This window comes from Nannobrachium achirus, assembly GCF_963921795.1.
Source record: "Nannobrachium achirus genome assembly, chromosome: 13".
Lineage (NCBI taxonomy): Eukaryota > Metazoa > Chordata > Actinopteri > Myctophiformes > Myctophidae > Nannobrachium > Nannobrachium achirus.
The window spans coordinates 12,597,653-12,621,561 of record NC_137833.1 but is presented as its reverse complement, the minus strand read 5'-3'; the positions used below and the strand labels follow the sequence as shown (position 1 = coordinate 12,621,561).

The 23,909-nt window shown below is 42.7% G+C and overlaps 1 protein-coding gene across 1 annotated transcript in view; it reads right to left on the bottom strand.

The window, feature by feature from the left end:
* The window catches only part of LOC308296680 (protocadherin-15-like), a gene marked incomplete at both ends in the record, with an annotated part of 437,702 nt that overhangs the window by 89,515 nt on the left and 324,278 nt on the right, over window positions 1-23,909 (bottom strand). The window contains one exon of the mRNA XM_080740008.1: window positions 3,691-3,818. Coding sequence (XP_080596134.1) covers window positions 3,691-3,818 — 128 coding nt within the window. The remainder of the gene's footprint in view (window positions 1-3,690; window positions 3,819-23,909) is intronic.

The following is a 23,909-nucleotide window of genomic DNA, read 5'->3' as shown; positions in this document are numbered from 1 at the left end:
AAGCAGCTTCCAGTGCTGAAGTTTATCGATGTATTCGTGCACAGCGATCACACTATAGGCCATGTCACTTTTTTTGGTCTAACAGTCTTCTCTGTTAGAACCTACTCATTACTGGAATAGTCTTCCTACCGAATTAAGAGAGAACACCAATTATTTGATTTTCAAATTCAACCTTAAAGTGTTAGTTCACCTATTTTTGACATAAAGCTGTGTGAAATACTTGCCATTAAAACAGTGGTTAAAAATGTATTAATTGATTACCAGAGTCCTGTGGTCAGAGTTCTGGTCAGTTTCTAATGAATATTAAGTAGTTCCAATGGGGTGGGGGCCATTTGGCGTGGCCCAATCATTGAAAATAGATTAATCCACAAAACTAGCGTCATTTGTATTGTTGGCCAATTTCTACCATATAGAGCGAGGTTTCGTTCTGATCAGCTGACTGACTGCAAAGCACCTTGTTTCGGGGAAATACGTTGCATCGGCGTAGTGATACTGGACACAAAAAACAGTACCATGTGACAGAGGGGTCAAAGTTGAATGAAAGTTGGTTGAAAGAAATAGGTCAACAATACAAATGACGCTAGTTTTGTGGATTCATCTATTTTTAATGATTGGGCCATGAGCCCCTGCCAAATCACCGGAACTACTTTATATTCATCTAAAACTGACCAGAACTCTGACCACGGGACACTGGTAATCAATTAATACATTTGTAACCACTATTTTAATGGCAAGTATTTCACACAGCTTTATGTCAAAAATAGGTGAACTAACACTTTAAAGGGATAGTTCACTCCCAAAATTACTTTTTTCCCCCCCTATCGATTGGATTTTTGAATTCATCGATATTGTTTTGTTTTTGTCTCATTTCTAAACCAATCATTGGAGGAGACTCTTTGTGTCTCCATCGGGAACCACTGCTGGTCATCAAATGCATTATAACTATTACTCTTAAAGGAGTGCTTCATCCAAGAAAGTACTTATTACAGAAGAAAAGAAAAACAGGAAGCAAGAAGCTCTCCCATTCCCTGTGACCTTCCCCTCACCGTCAGTGGTGTAAAGTAACTAAGTACAATTACTCAAGTACTGTACTTAAATCCAATGTTGAGGTGTTTTTATTTACTGGAGAGTTTCCAATGTTTGATACTTTTACTTTCACTCCACTACAATTACTGTATTTGAAACCTTTTGTTACTAGTTACTGTACTTTGTAGATTTAAGAATCAGACTGCTATCGTGCTGCAGACCTGCTGGCAGCAGCCGGTTCGCATAATTTCAAAAAGGTAAATTACAGTTTTAATAACTCACTGAGTCATCTGGCATGACACTGCTGATGAAAACAGATTGCGACGCATAGCAGGACGTTGACACAGAACACTTCATTCCAGTCTGAAGACTCACAGTGATATCATTATTAATAATAGAGCATAGAGCGGCCGCTTGGGAAACGCAAGGTTCCCGGCTCGATCCCCGCCGGCTTCCCTGGGTTAGTGTCAAAGTAGTCTCGCGAGGCCAGACTGTTGCCTCCGCGATTTGGGCAAATGCTCCCGGCATACAGTTTGGCAAACGGAAATAGAAACGATGAGTGCGAGATAAAGCGGATGTGACGCTCCCTTGGTGCAGTAGCAATAACATGTCCTACTGGAAGCGTTATGTCTCCTTTCAACATTTCTGGAGGCGTTATTTCGTCTTTCTCTGGTGTTATTGGTGTTACTTCCATGATGTTTTCAAACGTGTTCTTAAACTATACACCCATAACAAGAATAGGCCGCTCGAATGACTTTGTCTGAGCTATTGTGTTTCTGTTATGTTTCCAGTGGGACTACAGTTCAGTGCAGCAGTGGCTACTTCCGATACTCGCCATTCGGGAGCTGCCGTTCCAGACTCTATATAGCATTCGTAGATTGTGGAATAGTTGTCTGGCTACGCGAGACTAGTGTCAAAGTGTCCTCGAGCAAAAGACACTTAACCCCTAACTGCTCCCGATGCCTTGCATGGTTTCCTAAATGTACTGTACTGTGGTGTGTGTGTGTGTGTGTGTGTGTGTGTGTGTGTGTGTGTGTGTGTGTGTGTGTGTGTGTGTGTGTGTGCGCGCGACGTATTACAGTCATTTCACACACATTTTTAAATTAGAATTGACTCAATCGATCAGTTACAGACACGATGTGAGCTGTAGATTAGCCATTGTATTAAAATCAAGATTCATTTTGTATTGATTTGCTCGATTAACTGTTGCACCGCTAGCTCAATTTAATGTCAGTCAAATCTACAGTTCAACCTAAAGAATGATGAATTCAGTTATAACGAGTGAGGCTACAGTAGATGTTGTGAAAAGGAAACGTGGATAAATAAGAAAAAAGCATGTCTTGCTCCAGCTGCTGCAGTGATGGACAGTGATGCACGGCGGTTGAAAAACACGCATGCGCACTCACACGCGCACGCACGCACACACGCACGCACACACGCACGCACGCACGCACGCACGTACGTGGCACTCTTGCCTAGGCAGAGCATGCAGGCTCCTAATCAAACAGGATCTCCTGCCATGGTTCTGTGCACAAATTGGGATTGTAACACTGCTCTCTGATGTTATGTAGCTGGGCAGGAGGGTGGGTGGGAGGGTGGTGGTGGAGGTGGTGAAGGGTGGGGGTCTAGATGAAGCTATGCCACAGAAATCGTATCACATTAATTCCTCCACTGTGGCTGGAGGGTAAACACCAGTGGTGTAAAGTAACAAAGTACATTTACCTACAGCAGGGGTTTTCAAAGTGGGTGGGTGCCGCGACAGCAGTCCAGTAGTGCAGCGAGATAATTTGATAATATTTGGAATTTATTTGGACACTTAAATATTTAGTGTCATTTTAAACTTACAGTACAAACGTCTGTTCTAACCAAAATGGCTATTATCTCAACATTTTCCTCGCAACATAATCACTAAAATATGCTATAAATATAAGGTGCTGGGAGTGAAAATTATGAATATAATGTCCCTACATTATATTCATATATGCCTCGGATGAGAATAAATCTTCATGGGGTGCCCTGAGCCAAAATAGTTTGGGAACCCCTGACCTACAGTCATGCACTTAAGTAACATTTTGATGTATATGTACTTTACTTGAGGGTTTCCAATTCCCAATACTTTCACTTCTACTCCACTACATCTGGGGATGGGGAAACAGGCTCTTTGGATTTCCGCACGCTTCCATGTGTTGTGTGTTCACGCAGCAACCAGAGGGTCAGTCCACTGCACTGGGCAGACTGTCAGGCAGATGGTGCGCTTTAAGACGCCCGTGCAAGAGCCGCTGCTTTTCACTTACCACCATGGTGCTTTCTAAAGACCCCGTGTAAACGGGAAGTACCCTAACTAGGGGTGGACGATATGGTGATAAATATCGTTGAGACGATACAATGTCTCCAGGTGACAGTGAAGTGACAATAACAAAATATAAAAAGAAGACCATTACCGCAACAAAAAGTAGGCCTAATTAACAAACTATACTACAACAAACTGGTCAAACATTAGCCAAATTATCAAATAATATAAAAGGCAAAAATTAAGCATAGACACCTTGGCAGAAGACTTGTGTATCTTGGCAGAAGACTGGTGTAGTCTGCCATCACATCAGTGACACTGATGTCATCACTGAAAATGCCCTGCTCTCAGGGTATACAGGCTCTTAAACTCACAATGATAGTGACCACGGAGGAGAAGGTCTTGGTGTCTTCTGCCACCCCGCCGATGTAGAGCTGCCTGGTGAAGACGGGATAGTGGTCGTTCTCGTCCATCACCTCGATGAACACCTTGGCTGTGTTGGCTGCGGACAGCAGAGGAAAGCAGGGTGAGCGTTAAGCAATGAGGGAGGGGACTCACTTCACTGTACACGCTGTCATTTTGACAGCGTTTGAGTTCTAGTTGACTAAACATCATAAGATGTTAGTCAACTAAATCTAGAGTTGATTTAGTCGACTATAATGTATGTATGGCGGGCCGTGATGGAGTCGCAATGCCTGATTTATTCTTAGCTGTGAGCTGAAAATAGACGATCTACAAGTTCACAACGCGCCTGCGACGGAATGAACCCGACAACCTTCTTGTCCGTCTGGACGTGCAAACCTTTTTACGGTCTATGGGTTTGCCGCTCTGATATCACGGTCTGACTGACATCACTGTGATGTCAGGGGAACCACTCTAACAGAATGGGTTTGCCGCTCTGACATCATGCTCTGACATCACTGTGATGTCAGGGGTACCACACTAACAGAATCCCCTTTATGCCCATATATGGAGTTCCCTGATCATACTGACTTCATATGGGAATGCCCATATATGGAGGCCACATCGACTACATACCACACTAATAAAATCCATATATGGCCAAGACAGCCCATATCTGTGTGGCTGGTTCTACACACAGGGATCTCCATGTATGAGCATGAACAGGATTGTATGTATGATGTCAGATGTCATAGACGTCATAGGACTTTCACATAACGAAAAACTGAGTAAGCATGTTTGGGCTCTCACAGCATATCTCCATCAGTACATGGATCTCCATACTATATGGGTAAAAGGGGTCTCCATATATAGGTTACTGGTCCAATATACAGTACATCACTGGCCAAGACATGGCGCGACCTCGCATCAACACACAGGAGAGGTAGTAAACATTTGAATGAGTCACACAGTATACTTACTGTAGGAATCATTGTTTGCAATAATTTATTCCTATACAACACAAGCTCTTATCTGCCCACGCTCCCCAGGGCCTTGTTTAGGTTGAAACCCTCATTAGCTGTAACTTTCTTCAAGACAAAGAGTGTCGAAAACAGAAATAATAAAATAAACAAACATCTGAGCGATTAAGAGATCAAGGTCGGTAATTGTGGTAAAGCAGGGGTGCCAAAAAGGTAGACATCACAAAGGCTATGCAGGTTGGTAGACCACAAGCCATGCCCATAACAAAAATATAATTACAATATAAGAACATTATTATAATCAAAAACACCTATTTTTGGCATCTGCCAGTTGAATTAAGGTGACTTGATTGATTGACATCAAGAAGGGCCTGTCAGCTCCCTTTACGTCTTTTATAGCAGGCAAACCCGCAATGTAATGCTTTGTTTTCAGTAGCATTACAAAGTCTTAAAAATGTGCGAGGCAAAGAACCCAAAAACCTACCACTTCTATATACAGAATGGGAGGAATACCAAGTCCGTTTGTCTTATATGTAATGCCAGCACCGCTATTCCAAAGCCCCCTCAGGTCAGGTACAGTAAATATTTTATCTATTGTCAGCAATGGAGTAAATCTTGTTGAGCTGGTCTTTTGAAGTTCTCAAGTCAAAAAAAGTGTGGGCACTGGGCACCCCTGTAGTACAGTAATTGTCATTTCAATAGTTTTTCAAGCATGTTCTGTTCCATCTTAAACTCAAAAGGAAGCATCTTGCAATCATGTCATACACTAAATAACCAAGTTATGTGTGTCCATCGTTTAATCACTGCAGTTTAATGAACACTTTCTTATTGGCTTGCGTCTACTGACCACAGCATGTGAGACAACAAATAACCATCTGTTTACCAACCAATTAGAGCCCCAAACATCCAGTTTTGATTGGAACGCAGACCAACACTGCAAACCATTCTAATTGGCATGAATTTAATTTACTGTTGCAGCCACAACGAGCACTGTAGAGTTATACTTCCAAGTATTGAAGTTAATATAATTACCGGTAGAACAACAACAATAACAAAACATAGCCAAGCTGTTTTTTCTTTAAAAAGATTGTGTTATTTTTTGTTTTTGTTTTTTTGCACTCTCTTCAAAAGGGGTTCACAAAATAACTACAGCCACCTTCAGAATGTGGCCAGAGTAAGATAAAGGGCTTTGCAGAAAGGCGCGATTTTTCGCACAAAAAAAACGGACAATTTCATGTTTTTTAAAGAAACCAATGATTCTCTATGACCGCATGCATACCTGCTTCAAATTTGCCATGCAACGAGTGGCAGTGCATTTTTTCCCCGACCGAACCCAGTTCGATAAGTGTGTCTTTTCGCATGCGGTAAAAACTCATTGACTCCTTTTATGGCTCCTTTCGATGAAAAACGAAAGTGCTGCAAAAAGCTCAAGAAAAAATTCAACCATGACCTCAAAAAACACATTGAGCATCTTACTGCTCAATGCAAGAGACTTAGAAACCAGACAACCGCCCTAGTTAGATCCGCCAAAAAAAACTACATCGACGACAAAATCGATGAATACAAAAACAACCCACGGGACCTATGGAAGTTGCTTAACAACCAATTAGGCTTAAAATCAAAAACCATATGCCACAACATAAACATCAAAACGGACGCCGCTCTCATTTCTGACAAAGGTGAAGTGGCTACCCATTTTAACAAAACCTTTACCACCACAGCCCGTTCACTGGTCAAAAGACTGGTCGCCCCATCTGGGCGGTATGGTGAAGAATTTGTTAATACATTCTACAAAAAACTGGGCGTCAGTAAAGACAGCTTTAAACTTTCCACAGTGACAACTGATGAAGTGTTTAAAAAATTGAGCGCCCTACCTCAACACAAGGCCACTGGCCTTGATAAAATCCCAGCTAGATTTCTCAGAGATTCAGCCGCCACCATTGCTCCAATCATTACCCACATAATTAACCTTTCCATCGAACAGGGTCATGTCCCCCAGGACTTCAAACTAGCAAAAGTAACCCCCCTGCATAAAAAAGGTAGCAAACTAGACCCTGGAAACTACCGCCCCGTTTCCATTCTTAGCTCCATATCCAAAGTCATGGAGAAAATAGTCTACGAACAGATTGCAAGATATCTCGATGAGAATAATCTGATTTACGAGTTCCAATCTGGATTCAGAAAATCCCATTCCACTGACACATGCCTTCTCTATTTGACTGACCAAATCAAACGCGAAGCGGATCAGGGCAAGTATAGTGGCATGGTCATGATGGACCTCCAGAAGGCATTTGACACCGTGGATCATGCTATTCTGATTGAGAAACTAAAAGCCATCGGTCTTGACAGCGCAGCAGTGAGCTGGATGCAATCTTACCTGGTGGGGAGGGATCAGGTGGTGGAGATTAACGGTACCCTGTCCCCCCCCCTCCCAGTAAGCTGTGGAGTTCCCCAAGGTAGCATACTGGGACCTCTGTTGTTCCTAATATACGTGAACGACATGGCATCTGCTTGCGACTGCAACCTGTTCCTGTTCGCGGATGACTCGGCTCTCCTAGTCTCGGGCAAGGACCACTTGCAGGTTGAAAAGACACTTAACTCTGAACTGAGTAAGATCTGCACATGGCTTAACGACAACAAATTATCAATTCACCTGGGCAAAACCGAGTCCATCCTCTTTGGATCAAATCATAACCTCAAAAAGGTAGAGAACTTCACAATCAAAGTGGGTGACAAGGTCATAACACGAAAAAACAAAATCTCCTACTTAGGATGTATCCTTGAAGCTAATCTTTCCAGCGAAAAGATGACTTCAAAAGTAATACAAAAAATCAACCAACGAACTCGTTTCCTACAGAGGATCGCCCCAATGGTCAACTTCAACACACTGAAGACCATAGCTGGTGCAATAATCCAGCCCCTCTTTGACTATGGAGTCCACGTATGGTATCGTGACGCCCCACAAGCCCTAAAAACTAAACTCCAAACAGCCCAAAATAAACTAATTAGGGTCCTGCTTAACCTTCCCAATCAGACTCACCTCACCGCTACTCACCAGTTAAGAGTGGGGTGGCTCAGAGTAGATGACAGAGTACAGCAACTTGCAATGGGCCTGGTGTACAAGATACACTACACCACTATGATACCCAAGTACCTGTCAAAATACTTTATAAACGTTAAGGATGTCCATAATTACAACACCAGAGGCAGTGCCACAGATCACGTTCAACCCAGAGTCAACTCAAAGAAAGGGTCGAACTCGTTCTTCTGCTACACCACAAAAATGTGGAATGCCTTACCGAAGGCCATAAAGGAGTGTGGATCACTAGCATCCTTTAATATTGCCCTAAAAAACCACTTACAGGCAGCAGCCGTTTACAACTGGTAAAAACCTAGCCCAACCCTACCCTCCCTGCCCCTTCCTTGTATATACTGTACATACTGATTGTTTAGACTTACTGTTACCTGCCCCTTCCTTGTATATATTGTATATAATGTACTTACTGATTGTATAGACCTACTGTTTTCTTTTTTTCTTTACATATCTACTGCATAGTACTGTGTTCTATTTGTCTGTCATTCAATGTTATATGAGATACTTTAATGGTTTCCTGTTGAAATAAGCTTAGTCTTTTCATGGATCTCCTTTTAGTAGACCTTGTACCAGTGAACTGTACCGTCATGAATCTGTACATTTTCCTATGCAAACTTCTAATAAAGCCTTCAATCAATCAATCAGTCGGATCCGCAGTGAGGATTCCGCACTGTATTTCGCACCAAATCCAATGCGTTTTAATCATGCAGCAAAAAAAACACACAAAAAAAACGCAACGCTCCTGTGTGAAAAGTCCTTAACAGTGTATTTTGAGAGAGAGCGATAGCAAGCCAGAGCATGTGCACGTGTGAGAGAGAGAGAGAAAGAGAGAGACGGGGGATAAAATAGCATTTTAGCAATAATTAAAGAGTCCCATTGTGCCAGGCTTCAGAGAAATGTGCACGCCGCTGCTTTTAAGTAGTAAAGAAGAACAGGTGGCGAGTGTAAACAATCCGCCCCCGTAATTTGTCACCGTTACAGCTGTATGCGGCGCACGCAGCATAAATATACAAAGCACAACTCTCGCCACAAACTTGCAGTTTAGGTGAAAAAAAATATGCACTGTCAAGGAGCATTATTCTTCTGGCTGTGACATGGGAACTGAGGAAACGCCGGGGGAATAGGGACGAGCACACCAACAACAAAAAAAACAAAACCAAAAAACAACGCTGTGCAAGTGTGCATATCAAATCGTTGTTGCTCGCCAGAAACCTCCTCTCTCCATATCTTAAAGTTATACCATGTAACTTTTTTTATAAAACAAATCTTAAAATTGTCCTAACTGTTAAATCGCTAAAGTTTTAGAACACCCACTCCGTTATTTTCAGCTTCTAAAGCCTTCTCTTTATATGTTTTCTGTGATCCTCGCCGGGGTCCGGTTTTCGCGGAAAAATTACGTCATCATACACTACCGGCCAATCACAGCGAGGGTTATACACTGCCGGCCAATCACAGCGCATCTTGCTGACTTCTCAGGAAGTAGCTTGCCTCAACAAAACAACAGCATTATACTCGGGTGAAGGAGTCCGTTTCTCCAGAATGCCTGAACGCACAGGAACCAGGGACCCCTCTAAAGATAGGTCTCGGCGAGGTGGAGGCAGACGCGGGGGTGTGAGGCCCGGTCCGCGGCGAAAAACGGCCGAAAGACGCGGACGCGACCGCGGTTTGCTATAGAGCTACTGACCACTAGTTGAGCAACTTACACAGTATAGCTTTAACTTTGGGTGTAACTTTTCGTAAATGAACGCAATACTTCATCATTCTACAGCAGGGGTCTTCAACGTTTTCAGGCCCTTAGATGAAGCAGGGACCCCCTCAACCTTTTCATAGAATCCATATAGTTTCATTGTTTGACAGCACAATCGTCAGTGTATTTTGGATTCATGTCAATTTGTGTTTTCACTTTTCAGATACGTATTTAACCGCTTGAACCGTCAATACTTAATAAACGTAATACAAAAAATTGCAAGATCCTGACAGTGTGCGGGTCCTTTTCTTTGATGTCATTATCAGAGAAGAGATGCACTTTGTGTGCTATGCGCCTGACACCAACCATTGAGGTGTGCATCGCCCTTTTTTCTAAAAAATAAAGTTATCTTAACCCATTTAGGCCTAGGATTATTGACTGCTTTAACTATTGAAAAATAGCAGATATACAAGCTCACAGCGCGGCACCGAGTGCCGTACTGCAAGCTTGTAGATCTGCTATTTTTGAAAAATCATGATTTTTCTTTGCAAGTCTTTGAATATATCCATTTAAAAGCAAACATTTGTAACTCAAATATTTGCTTCTGGGGGGGTCCCTGGAACAACATATTTTGAGATGGGGGTCCGTGGCTAAATACCTGTAATTTTGGGGGTCCTTGACATGAAAAAGTTTGAGAACCACTGATTTAGTGGAAGGATTTAGAAGTCGGGTCAAAGATCGTGTCAAAGATATTCAAAGACTTGCACACATTTTCAAGATTTTTCAAAAATAGCAGATCTAAAAGCTCGCAGCGTGGCACTCGGTGCCGCACTGTGAGCTTGTATATCTGCTATTTTTCTAAAGTTAAAGCATACTATAATGGTTAAAGTGGTTAAAATCTAACGCGACTCGGGCGCGTTCCGGGTATTTCAGAGTTAATCCTGAAAAGTAACCGTTTTGGACATACAAGGTTTCCACCCGACAGAGACCGTATTCCAGACACAAAAGCTGCGAAGAAAAATAGCAGTGGAGGCATCCAAAGGGGAGGAGGGGAGAGATGCACTGAACGTTTTCAGGCCACGGACCCCTTAGATGAGAGAGAGATGAAACAGGTGTAGCCTGAACGCTAGATATGGACACGACAAATTATGGACATGAACAGTTATGAATTGTATTCATAACTCATATTCAACCAAATGGACCCTTTGTGTTAGGACCGGTTGAATGTACCCTTCTTCCCCCAATATTGACTCTCTACTCCATGGTGTCACCCAACACCACATTCCACAATGCCAGTATAGTGTTTTATTACCCTGCCGATCAAGATAAGGGACATCCTGCCAGGGTCTCTTCTCCTCATGCACAACAGTATTGCAACTCTCAGACCACATGTAGAAGATCATGAATCATGGAATGCGGCGAATTAAAGCTTAATGAAATAACATTCCATAACACGAACATATGTGTTGTATTCTAACACGATGTACATCAACTATGCATTGATTTTAACATGTACGAATATGTATTTCTTTGGTTATTTAACTTTTTAACCCATCTGCCCTCTGAACGATATAAAACAATGATGCTTGATACCTCCACGTGTCTAAAATAATGATGATTACAAATATCTGGTCAAATGTAGGAAATCACGTTTCCTCAGAATGTTGATAGGAGTTTTAATTTGACTTCATTTAAGAACAGGGAGGTGACAGAGATCTTTGCTCCAAACTCCTCCTCATGCGGACCTAACAGAGAGGCCACACCTCTGGACTTTAAAAGACCATTTCCTGGTTCTCTCTCTCTCTTGAAAAAAATCACTGAACCAACAACACACAAGGAGGGCTAAAGACTACTCAGCCACCAAGGGCTGCCACGCCCTGGTGACCACGACTTGGTCTCTCAACATAGAGTCCTGCCGGACTCATCATCAGGACTGCCAGTCCGTGGGATTGAGGCACGCTATCTCTCCCACTCCGACGACGACATCAACCAGATACCCAGACAGTGAGATTTGGAGCGTGCGAGCTCTCTCCCCCTCCAGCGGTGAAGACAACAGACGTGGGTGAAGACCACTCAACAGCAGCAAGATCTCCTGCTCCTGAGCAAGCGCCTCCTCCAGCCAGTGGGGGGTGCCTCTCCATCCTGCTCTGCACACGCTACTTCCTGTGGCTCTCCAAAGATGGCTGCCTCCATCCAAGCCGCATGGTCAGACCTCATGGCAATGACACAGCCAACGCCCTGCTGCAATGGCCGACCTTCCAGCACATGCTAGGCTGCTACGCTAGCAACCAACCCTCTCCTCTTCTCCTCTCTACGCGCATGTGCAAACGGACCTCTCACAGTAAGGCAGTGTTTACATTGTGTCAATGGCAACTAAGATAGAGTAGGGTTAGATATTGAATGTTTAATGATCTTCGATTATTTCATTTCTTTCATTTCTTTTCTTTTGGTGATTGTTTTGGGGAACGCTATGCAACACTGGATAACATGTACAGTAGCCTGCCATCTATTTTGTACAGTTTGACAGGTTTTAAAATACTATGCCTACTACTTCCCTAGGAACCCATTTATCTATCTTTTGCTTGAAGGATCAGACATAGTTATGCTAGTCTGAATGTACATTTTATGATTTTTATAATAAATCACTTTTTCATATTTTAAGCGAAACAGTGTGGACCTTGACGTTCTTTCTGTGTGTTTTGAATCAATGTGATTGGTACTGGAATCTTAAATGCCTAGGCTAATATAAAGAATCTACGTTTTGAACAGTGAACGAGAAGAAAAAATATATTTTTCATCATTTTTGAAAAAGATATTTTTTATTATTAATATTAATATTTTTATTAATATTGATATTGATATTACTGTCATTAACGCTACATAAGTGGGGGCTCGTCCGGGATATTAGCTGATTTCCAGTGTTAATCATATTTTGTTCGAAATGAGCAGAAAGTAATTTTCCATTTTCTGTGTCTGTCGAGACTATTACATACGCTGGACGTACTGTAGTAGTATCGCACCGAGGCATAACAAATGATAGTATTGTCAGTGTCCTACTGTACATTATCTTTACTATATGGATTAGACAGAGTTGCGGCCGCGGTTCTGAATGATTCATAGAGTACTGTAACATGTGTGTTTAGGTGTTTATGATAACGGCACCATAAAAACGTGGGAGTGTCTAATCTCCCAGTGGCATGATTTTTGATTTAAGTGAAAAGCTACACTTGTTGATAACTTGATGCTCAAGCCAGCCTGATACCATATTTAGAACGGAACCCCCCCACTTCGATTAAATTCGAAGCGTGTTTTCGCCGGAGTTCTCTATATATGATAACTATATGGCATTTTGATTGAGGAGGGATTTATGTTAAGAATTGTTCTCCCCTCTAGTGTAAAAGGAGTTATTAGTAAACATATGTCTGACGAACTTCGCCATATAGGCCATAGTGCACAGAGTATGAATTACTGTAAATCCAACAATTCTTAATTCAAAACGGATTTTAATCCAGCTCTGCCAGACTAGAGTCTGTCGAGCCCACTGTGCGTGTGTGTGTGTGTGTGTGTGTGTGGGCGTGTTCGCCCTGTCACCAAGTGCTGTGTGTGTGTGTGTGTGTGTGTGTGTGTGTGTGTGTGTGTGTGTGTGTATGTGCTTAGTGGGTTACTTTCGCTCGGCTCCCCAAGAGGGATAGACCCATCTAAGTCACAATTTGGCAAAGACGCCATCTTGAATAGAGGTGGAGTCTCACATGCTTGTGTGACTTCCCTCTTTTCTCACACCCAACTTACGCGCAGCCTATCGTGAGATTTAAGTACCTCCCATACGACACACAGACCAGAGGACAATTCAAAGGTTTCTCTGTGTGACACTCAGTATTAACATCACCTCAGATCTTTGGGTTTTTCAACCCGTTTCGACATTGTACCACGGTGTAATATTAAGGATAACCCAACCATAATTTACGCCTCCACGCACCTTTAAAGCTATCAAGCTGTAACTGTGAGCTGCTATGTTTTAAAGTGTTTGTTTTCTTATCTTATCTATTCTCTCCCTATTCAGTTTGGCTGTATTCTCCCAGCCTCGAGGACTTAGTGAATTCTATAAATTGGCACGACTGTTTGATTGATAACTGAATCAGTCTCACATGAACCGGTTCAGCTTTGTCAGGCAAACACTCTTCCAACTACTGGATGAATTAATTGGATTAATCAAGTTTAATCCAAGTTAATTTGTTTTAATTACTTATTCACTTTGGTCATCGACGCTTGAAAAATATTTTTTTGCCAAACCTATCAATAGGTCTAATGGTTTACGCCCTTTGTGTTTCATCAGTTATCAAGGACAATTATTTTAATTAAGTTTCAAATTTCAATTTAATTCCTTTTTGATTTTTTTCTTTTATTGGGAAAAAAGGAGGATTTTCTCTCCTACGCTTGGAACTCCTTTTCTAGTCATATAAATTATTAAGTTAATTCATGGGACTAACCAAGGAACTTTTTCACGCAATAATTAAAATTTAAATGTCACTTTCTAGATGAAATACGAAGGATTGTTCTTTATTATTTGAAGAAGAGTGATAGGAGCCTAGAGCAAACACTTAAAACCTACTAGGTTTATTTAATATCAAGTTCCCAAACTAGGATATTTGGCATATTTCTCTAACCTCGGAGACCTGTAGAAATTATATAGCTGACACGGTTGATTGATTGATCACTGATTTGGGCTCTTTCATGCTCCAGTTTAGTCAATCAAACAAACAATCGTTCCAGCCAATAAAGACAAATTGGATTAACCTATTGTAATCCGGTTTAGTGTATTAATTACTTCATTATCTCGGTCACCGTGGTTTGAAAATATCTTTGTCAAATCCTACAATTGAGCCAATCAATTGTTTTTATTTCTTTTATCCTTCATTTATCTATTAAGGACACTTTGTGTCCGCATACTGTCAGATCAGCCAGTCGTTTTCATTTCGTCTGGACCATCTGACGAACAACTCTTTAGCCATAACTCAGAAGGAACTCATCTCTCTCGCTCATTTGTCCAACTTCCATCAAAACACGCACGCTTGGCTGTGCATGAGTTTTGACAAACACTGGACCTACAGTACATCTTTGCTATTTGATTACCTGTTTTAAACTTTTCCCCGTCAGGCCAAGGCACCTCCCTGACTCCAGTCATAAACAACACTACAGAAGAGAGACAATAAAACTGTCTCTCCAGTCCTGCGCCCTTTGCACGCAGGCCTGTAAGTTTATGACAGTGAGGGCTATATGGTCTGCTTGCATGCTGAGCATTGTCCAGCCATTTGCACTAGATTTGTTTTAACAGTGAGTAATCTACATAGCAAACACACTGTAGTGAGTTTTGTTCCATCAGTTAGCTAGAAGCAGTATTTCATTTTCTTTAAGCGTCTGACCAACACTGGTAAGCGATCATTAGTTCTGAGTTTGTAGTTCTTTTCCCCAAAACTGTACCTTGCATTTTGTGTGTTTCCGAACTTAGGTTTCTATAAATTCTATCTGACACGCTTGAGTGATTGATTAACTGGATGGGACTCTTCCATTGAGTCCAGTCTAGTCTGTTCAGTCAAACAACCGTCCCAGTCAAAGAGGATTACATTGGATTAATCTCTTTTAACCCAGTTTAATCTGTTCTATTATTTAATAGTTTTGTTCTCGAGGTTTGGAGACAACTATCTTGCTATTGGGTCGTTAGTAAGCTCTGTTTACTTTGTGCTTTATCCAGTATTTGAAAACAATTATTCTAATTAAGATCTAAATTTCAATTAAATTCTTTAAATTTTTCTTTTTGAAAGAAAAGGGAATTTTTACTTATAAGCCCCGTTAGTCATATGGATTATTAATTTCATTTATAAGACTAACTGAGGAATTTTTATTTAAACGCATAATTTACAGAACTTATTAGTTTTCACAGTTTGCATCGTAAGAAACAGCTGTTGAATTTGATTTCACTTTCTGGATGAACCTAGAGGAATTGTTGTGCTATTAGTTTGGAAAAGAATATAAACCCAAAACAACGCTTGGAGTAAAACGTATTTATTTGAAATATCAGGGTTCGATTTATTTCTCCCTGATATTCCAGCTGTAGTTAGTCAAACCAACGCCTATAATCATGGAGGCTTTTGTTTCGATGATCAAGTCCTTAGCGACGACTGCTAACTTTAACGGTCCACCCATTTTGGGGCCTTACTCCAGGACGGTTCACCCAGTTCTAAAAAAACTGGCTTGCCAGGGTTTTAAGACGGAGCGTCCAAGGCCCAGCAACAAGCTTGAATTGTTTGCTTTACAACTCATAGCGAAAGGTGATATAACTTTTCAAGAGAGACAGAGCGATCCTGATCGAGAGAGGAGAAGATGCCGCAGGCCCTCCTCTCACAATCACAACTGCTTTTCCTTGCCTGACGGCGAGGTCTCTCGTGACTGTAGTCTAAGCCCGTTCCACGAACTGAGTCTCAGTGACGGAAGTACGAACGAGGCCAATTTACTTCGGTCGGGAAGCTTGTCAACCCGTCCTACGACACGGGAAAGCCCTTTGCCTAGTGATAAAAGCCTAATTCAATCCTTTGATATTGGACAACTGTCCACGCTTTCTGCAACAGCTTTGTTGTCAGAGCTTGCTGCCAAAGTGAATGACCCTAAATCTCAGCAGGTAACAGATGCTAAGTGTCCCTTGAAAGAGGTTCTGTGTCTCTCCGGAGACGACACTGCGTTTGGAACGCACAACAATCCAGCCCAGATGGCCACTCAATGCCCAGGAGCTGAGAACCACGAAAATGTGCCACCAGTACAGGACACACCATGCACAGAACACATTCTGTACACTGATTACAATGCATGCACTCTTAAAGTGATTGACAGGTACGGATGCATACACATCACAGCTGTTACAGCCTCGTTAATAGCACAAACCAGTGGTTTGTCACTCGCAACGCAATGCGAATGGGCCCACGAGTCGCTGTTGGACAGAGCAGCTGACAGTAGTGTGATGTCTCAAAGTTTGTTCCTTGACCTGCAATACCGGGCACAGCGTGCCCACCTAGAGGGCAATGGGTTGTATCAATCCCCCAGTGTTCGGCCTTATACTAAGGCTAGTACTCAGATGGTTCATACCTTCTCGTGTCCTTTTCAGATGAGACACAGGGCTGCAATCCGTCGAATGTATGCATCTGAAATGGAATACCTCCCACTTCTCTTGGGCTATGTCCTGTTACTTCTGCAACTACTATCTGTACTTGCCTTCTCAGAGGAGAAATCCTCCTTCTCTACTGAAAAACCCGCGCAAGACTCGTTAAATCTAACTGACTTTGTGGAGTGTGACGCTCTGACGTGGAAACACCCACCCGTAGTCAAGCCAATGCCACCGTTGAACGAGGGGGGTGTCCTCCAACAGCAACAAATTCTTGTGTGCCCCTTTCTCCAGGGCCCCCTCGCAGACACTGCGTGTAACGGCGTGACTGACACCCTAGCAGACGCTGGGGCAAACAATGTCACCCAAAAGGACCGGAGTTTGAAAGGCAACACGTGCACAGACTCGCCTACGGTGTGTGTTGACATCTGTTCATACAGCAAACCTCCTCGCCAAGCGAAGGTAGAATTGGTATGGATAGATAACACGCCGGCGAGACCTTTGTGTTTCAAACTTGTTGCGGTGATTTCCAGCATACTGATCGCTCTTTGGTGCGCTTCCGCGCACGGCAATAAGGGAGTAATGTTTTGCACCGATTCACACTACACCCGTCTCGACTACACTCATCACTTGCCCAACGGGCGTAAAAACGGTTTTCGAACAGCCGAGTTAAAACCCATCAAGCATAAGGAGTTGGTTCTTGCCCGCAATCACAACGCGAACAAGCAAGACATGCAGGTATACGGTAAAAAGGTCAGAAACCACTCAAACCTTCTGGGACCTGCCATAGTTTTCAATGACGAGGCAAGTGCCCTTACTAAAGCAGGGGCTGTCAACAACTCAGCATGGGACTTCGTCCCTGGGGTCCTTCTTTCTGATCTCACCCTTTCCGTCTGCGTTGTCTTAGCCTCGTCGATGGCTCAAAGTGTTACACTCGCAACACAACGTGACCCGGTCGTCCGTGAGACGAAACAGCTCCCGTGTAGAGCTCGCAGGCCCCACGTGCCCTCTGCGGACACTAGGCAGACCCAAAGGTTAGCCAAAGTCCAGCGAAAGAGCGCATATAGGAAGCTATTCCCCCCGGTGAAGTTACAACATGAAGTAACCCACGTAGCGCTGTTGGACACGACAGCGGACATTAGTGTGATGTCACAGAGTTTGTTCCTTGACCTGCAACACCGGGCACAAAGTGCCAACCGTGAAATGCACATGTTGTCTCACCCCATTCAACCGTACGCTATGACTGGTACTCAAATGCATCAGGCCTTATTATGTCTCATTCAGGTAGGGCACATGGCTGTGAAGCACCTGATATATGTGTCTGAACTGGAACACGTCCCGTTGCTCTTAGGACGCGATTTTTTACTGGGACTGCGTCCTGTACTCAACCTTTCAGAGGGGGGTTTCGCCCTATCCGCTAGCTTACTCAGGCCAAATCCTGTGGATTTGACTGACTTTGTTAAGGGTGTTTCTCTAAAGGGAGGACGTCGACACATGGTCGAGACAGTACCTACGTTGGACAGGGAGGTCTCCCTCCAACGACTACAGGCTTGTGCGTGTCAGGATGACACCGATAACCCTGCCAAGGCTAGGGCGACCGATCTCGCCACGGAATATGTTGTTTTGAAACCCACCCAATATGTCTGTCTGTTCACAAACCCTGACGTTAGTTCTCTGCAGACCCCACCCCTTTTTGTGAGGCGCCTTATGTCAACGCTCATCTATTTGAGTGTGCTGCTGCTGCCTATTCTGCTCTGCGTTTGCTACGCAGTAGCCGCACAGGGGGGGTCCACGACTCACTGTAGGACATTGACGCCTTGCAAAAAGGGGGGTTTTGGATGGTCATTCAAACCACAGTGGTAATTTCAAAATAATAGCTCAATCCAATAAAGCACATGTAGTATTGTTGCGCATTCACTGTGCATTAAGTTGCATTATGTTTGTCCCACCTGGGCAATACTAAGTGTGCCCTGTTCTCTTTATGGTTTTGTTTCTTGCATTAGGAAGAATACCATAAATCTGTTTGCTCCCATGATAATTTGTAAGCGCTGTCTGGATCGGATCCATCCAGACCCGAGCCAAAATGGTCATGGAAGCAAATCCCACGGGATTGTAGTTAGAATCTAGTCGGTTTGCTGATCACAGATTTCCTAGACCACTATTTACAAAACCATCTCTCATTGATATGCTTGTGTGCTTGTGTTTTTCCCTAATCCACCATGGGACAATCTTATACCTGTTCATTTCTGACGCAAAATACTCAGAACCAGATGCCCTCCCTTGACAAACTCAAGGTCAAGGGAGTGAGCTCCACTGATATTTGTACTTAGAAAGCAGGCTCGGATCACAAATAACCAAGTACAGAACGTATACTCAGACGGTCAAACCCAATCAAAGTTTTAATCTTAACAAATACATGACAATATCTATAACAGGCCGCAACGGAGATGGGCCTGTTAAACTACTAATATTTGCTAAGGCATTTAGGACGAAGAGAATTATAATGACAAACACATTTAAAGAACAATATCGATAAGCATGATTGCCTTCCCTCTTAGGAAAAGTGGGAATGACCTCCACCTATGTACTGTATGATAGCAACTTTTTGTTTTGTTTCTGTTTGTTTGTTATCTCATATTTTCATTTTTTTATATGCTTTTTGAAACATAGATAGGAACCTTTAGCTCCCAATAAGAAAATCATACACTATGTAATGCCTGATAACTATCTCTCTCCGGAGAAACCTGTTGAATGTACACACCTTTTCCACAGGCATTTCGAGTATAGTTTTGTTTATGAGTTTGGTTTGATTATTTTATCTTGTTTTAGTTTTTCCTGTCTTTCCTGTCTTGATCCTATTTTTAAGGGCCCCATACTATAGGCCCATTTCACTGGGTGATACAAAAGCCTCCTTATGTGAACTAGGTGTTACCGTATTACTGTTATCCATGTTCAGGGGTTTTACTTTATGTTCTATGATTTATGGTTTTCATTTCATGAATTGTTAATCCATGATGTAGAACTATCTTTTTCCAGTTGTACCCAGTGATGCTAGATCAGTTAGTGAAGATCAATAAAAGTTGCCATCTGACATGTGTAAATATTACTGCCATCTGTGTCCTATATACTGCTCTCATCTTTGTTTTGTCATCCAAAGGTCGTGACTTCAACCTTCCGTTTTGTCGGACTTCGATGACAAAAGGGGGGGTCTGTAGCCTGAACGCTAGATATGGACACGACAAATTATGGACATGAACAGTTATGAATTGTATTCATAACTCATATTCAACCAAATGGACCCTTTGTGTTAGGACCGGTTGAATGTACCCTTCTTCCCCCAATATTGACTCTCTACTCCATGGTGTCACCCAACACCACATTCCACAATGCCAGTATAGTGTTTTATTACCCTGCCGATCAAGATAAGGGACATCCTGCCAGGGTCTCTTCTCCTCATGCACAACAGTATTGCAACTCTCAGACCACATGTAGAAGATCATGAATCATGGAATGCGGCGAATTAAAGCTTAATGAAATAACATTCCATAACACGAACATATGTGTTGTATTCTAACACGATGTACATCAACTATGCATTGATTTTAACATGTACGAATATGTATTTCTTTGGTTATTTAACTTTTTAACCCATCTGCCCTCTGAACGATATAAAACAATGATGCTTGATACCTCCACGTGTCTAAAATAATGATGATTACAAATATCTGGTCAAATGTAGGAAATCACGTTTCCTCAGAATGTTGATAGGAGTTTTAATTTGACTTCATTTAAGAACAGGGAGGTGACAGAGATCTTTGCTCCAAACTCCTCCTCATGCGGACCTAACAGAGAGGCCACACCTCTGGACTTTAAAAGACCATTTCCTGGTTCTCTCTCTCTCTTGAAAAAAATCACTGAACCAACAACACACAAGGAGGGCTAAAGACTACTCAGCCACCAAGGGCTGCCACGCCCTGGTGACCACGACTTGGTCTCTCAACATAGAGTCCTGCCGGACTCATCATCAGGACTGCCAGTCCGTGGGATTGAGGCACGCTATCTCTCCCACTCCGACGACGACATCAACCAGATACCCAGACAGTGAGATTTGGAGCGTGCGAGCTCTCTCCCCCTCCAGCGGTGAAGACAACAGACGTGGGTGAAGACCACTCAACAGCAGCAAGATCTCCTGCTCCTGAGCAAGCGCCTCCTCCAGCCAGTGGGGGGTGCCTCTCCATCCTGCTCTGCACACGCTACTTCCTGTGGCTCTCCAAAGATGGCTGCCTCCATCCAAGCCGCATGGTCAGACCTCATGGCAATGACACAGCCAACGCCCTGCTGCAATGGCCGACCTTCCAGCACATGCTAGGCTGCTACGCTAGCAACCAACCCTCTCCTCTTCTCCTCTCTACGCGCATGTGCAAACGGACCTCTCACAGTAAGGCAGTGTTTACATTGTGTCAATGGCAACTAAGATAGAGTAGGGTTAGATATTGAATGTTTAATGATCTTCGATTATTTCATTTCTTTCATTTCTTTTCTTTTGGTGATTGTTTTGGGGAACGCTATGCAACACTGGATAACATGTACAGTAGCCTGCCATCTATTTTGTACAGTTTGACAGGTTTTAAAATACTATGCCTACTACTTCCCTAGGAACCCATTTATCTATCTTTTGCTTGAAGGATCAGACATAGTTATGCTAGTCTGAATGTACATTTTATGATTTTTATAATAAATCACTTTTTCATATTTTAAGCGAAACAGTGTGGACCTTGACGTTCTTTCTGTGTGTTTTGAATCAATGTGATTGGTACTGGAATCTTAAATGCCTAGGCTAATATAAAGAATCTACGTTTTGAACAGTGAACGAGAAGAAAAAATATATTTTTCATCATTTTTGAAAAAGATATTTTTTATTATTAATATTAATATTTTTATTAATATTGATATTGATATTACTGTCATTAACGCTACACAGGGACCCCCACAACCTTTTCATAGATTCCATATAGTTTTAATGTTTGACAGCACAATCATCAGTGTATCTTGGATTCATGTCAATTTGTGTTTTCAGATGTTTAACCACTTGAACCGTCAATACTTAATACACTCGACCTTTCACTCTGTACTTGGTCTGCTCTTTTCCCCCTCTACACCAAAGGTTGATATATAAAAGGAGAAAAAAGAAAGGTGTCTATCACAAAAATATTTGGAGGACCCCTGTAGTGACTCTGAGGACCCCCTAGGGGTCCCAGACCCCCTGTTGAAGACCCTTGCACTACACAGAATCTCTCTCCCCTCCCCTCCCCTGGGAAATGAGTACATTCAAACCTCAGTGCATCAACAACACACAGGAGGAGAGGTGCACCCACTAACGCACGCACACACGCACGCACGTTTGTATTACTACACCAGTGAGGACTAAAACTAATGTCAGGACCGTATTGAAACTAGCCCAAACATTTGCTGGAAAATTGCCAGGTTGAAAAGATCTACAAGCTCAAAACGCATTGTGAGCTTGTGGAATTGACTAATTTCCCAGTGCTTGCCACCTGTACACAGTTACCTATAGGCCTAAGCAGATGTGTACGCATAAATTATAGATACGGTAAGCCCTAAACCCTGACGTTTTTAATTGTCTATCCCATTCACCATAAAACAACCACTTCTCCCGCATGTGAGGACCAGGAGAATGGTCCTCACAAGTACATGTATGTGTGCACGCACGCACACACACACAAACACACACACACACACACACACACACACACACACACACACACACACACACACACACACACACACACACACACACACACACACACACACACACACACACACACACACACACGTGCAGATCCATGAAGTAAACAGGTCCATTAAGAGGAGAGATTGTGTGAGTCTCTGGTACAATGAGCACTTGAGTGCATTTTCATTTAGAGGAATGTGTTAAATTGATTCTTATCTGACTCGGGGTTATTAAACGTGTGCGCGTATGCGTGCACGAAGTGTGTGGGTGTGTGCATGTGTGTGTAATACACACATACACACTTACACACGCACGCACACACACTCTAATTGGGCTCACAGCCTGATTTATACTTAGTTGCATGCTGGTGTTGCACGCGGTGAATAGCAGATCTACAAGTTCACAACGCGTCACATTTGTGACGCGTTGTGAGCTTGTAGATCTGCTATTCACTGAGCCCGACATTGGCATGCAAATATGAATCAGGATTAAGAGACTCTTAATCTGACAAGCTGCTCGGGTACTGCTCTGATTAATTCTACTCAATAAGATACCGATAATAAAAACGAGGGGAGGAAAAAATATGTTTTCATCATGGCGGTGCCCTGATCTGCATTACGTTCATAGAAAACGCTGCTCTCTCTTCTATGTTCCGAACAGTGGCGTCAGTTCAGCAAAAGCTAAGGTATGGCAACATGACTGGTGCAGGGGCGCAGCCAGAACAGAGAAATAGGGTGGGCCTGGCAACTTCAGGGTGGGCCCAGGGTGGGACTCTTGCGAAATTTCGGGATTATTATTTTTTTCTTCTGTACATTATTAGTGTTTTTGGGGGTTAAAACGGGTGCGGGCGGCAGTATCAATGAACAATAATTAATAGGCTAATACAAAGCATTGGGTTCCCTGCTGCACTTCATCCCAACAACATATTTACAAATATAAACTAACACTCCCCCTCCAAACACACAGTAGCCAACTGCTGGTAGTGTACAAGATGCATCACTGGAGCAAGTAGTGTTCATTTATTCATATTAAGCAAGATGATGATCACACAAAAAACACAACAAAAATCGATGGGTGGGCCAGCTTTCTACATGGGTGGGCCTGGGCCCATAAAAACGCCCCTGGACTGGTGTCTTGCAGGCATGCGTGCAAGACACCAGTCATGTTGCCATACCTGTTTTTTATATGCATTGACCCGAGCAAAACAAATTTCCCTTGTGGATAATAAAGACATCTAATCTAATCTAATCTAATCTAATCTAATCTAATCTTAACAACAGGCATGATGAAAATGTATTTTATGTTTTTTTCCCCCCCCTGTAGCCAATGTATGGCAGCTGCCATACTTTGCCATACCCAATTGACGCCTCTGGTGCAGGAAGGACATGGCAACCAATACGAAGCTTTGCTGTCAGAGAAGACACCTCTCATCTCCATATTCTAACTGTTGGTGTTCATGTATTTGTCCCCATAAATTAACGCCCCTATTTGATCACGCTACAGCGTCACACAAAAGCATCTAAAGTAG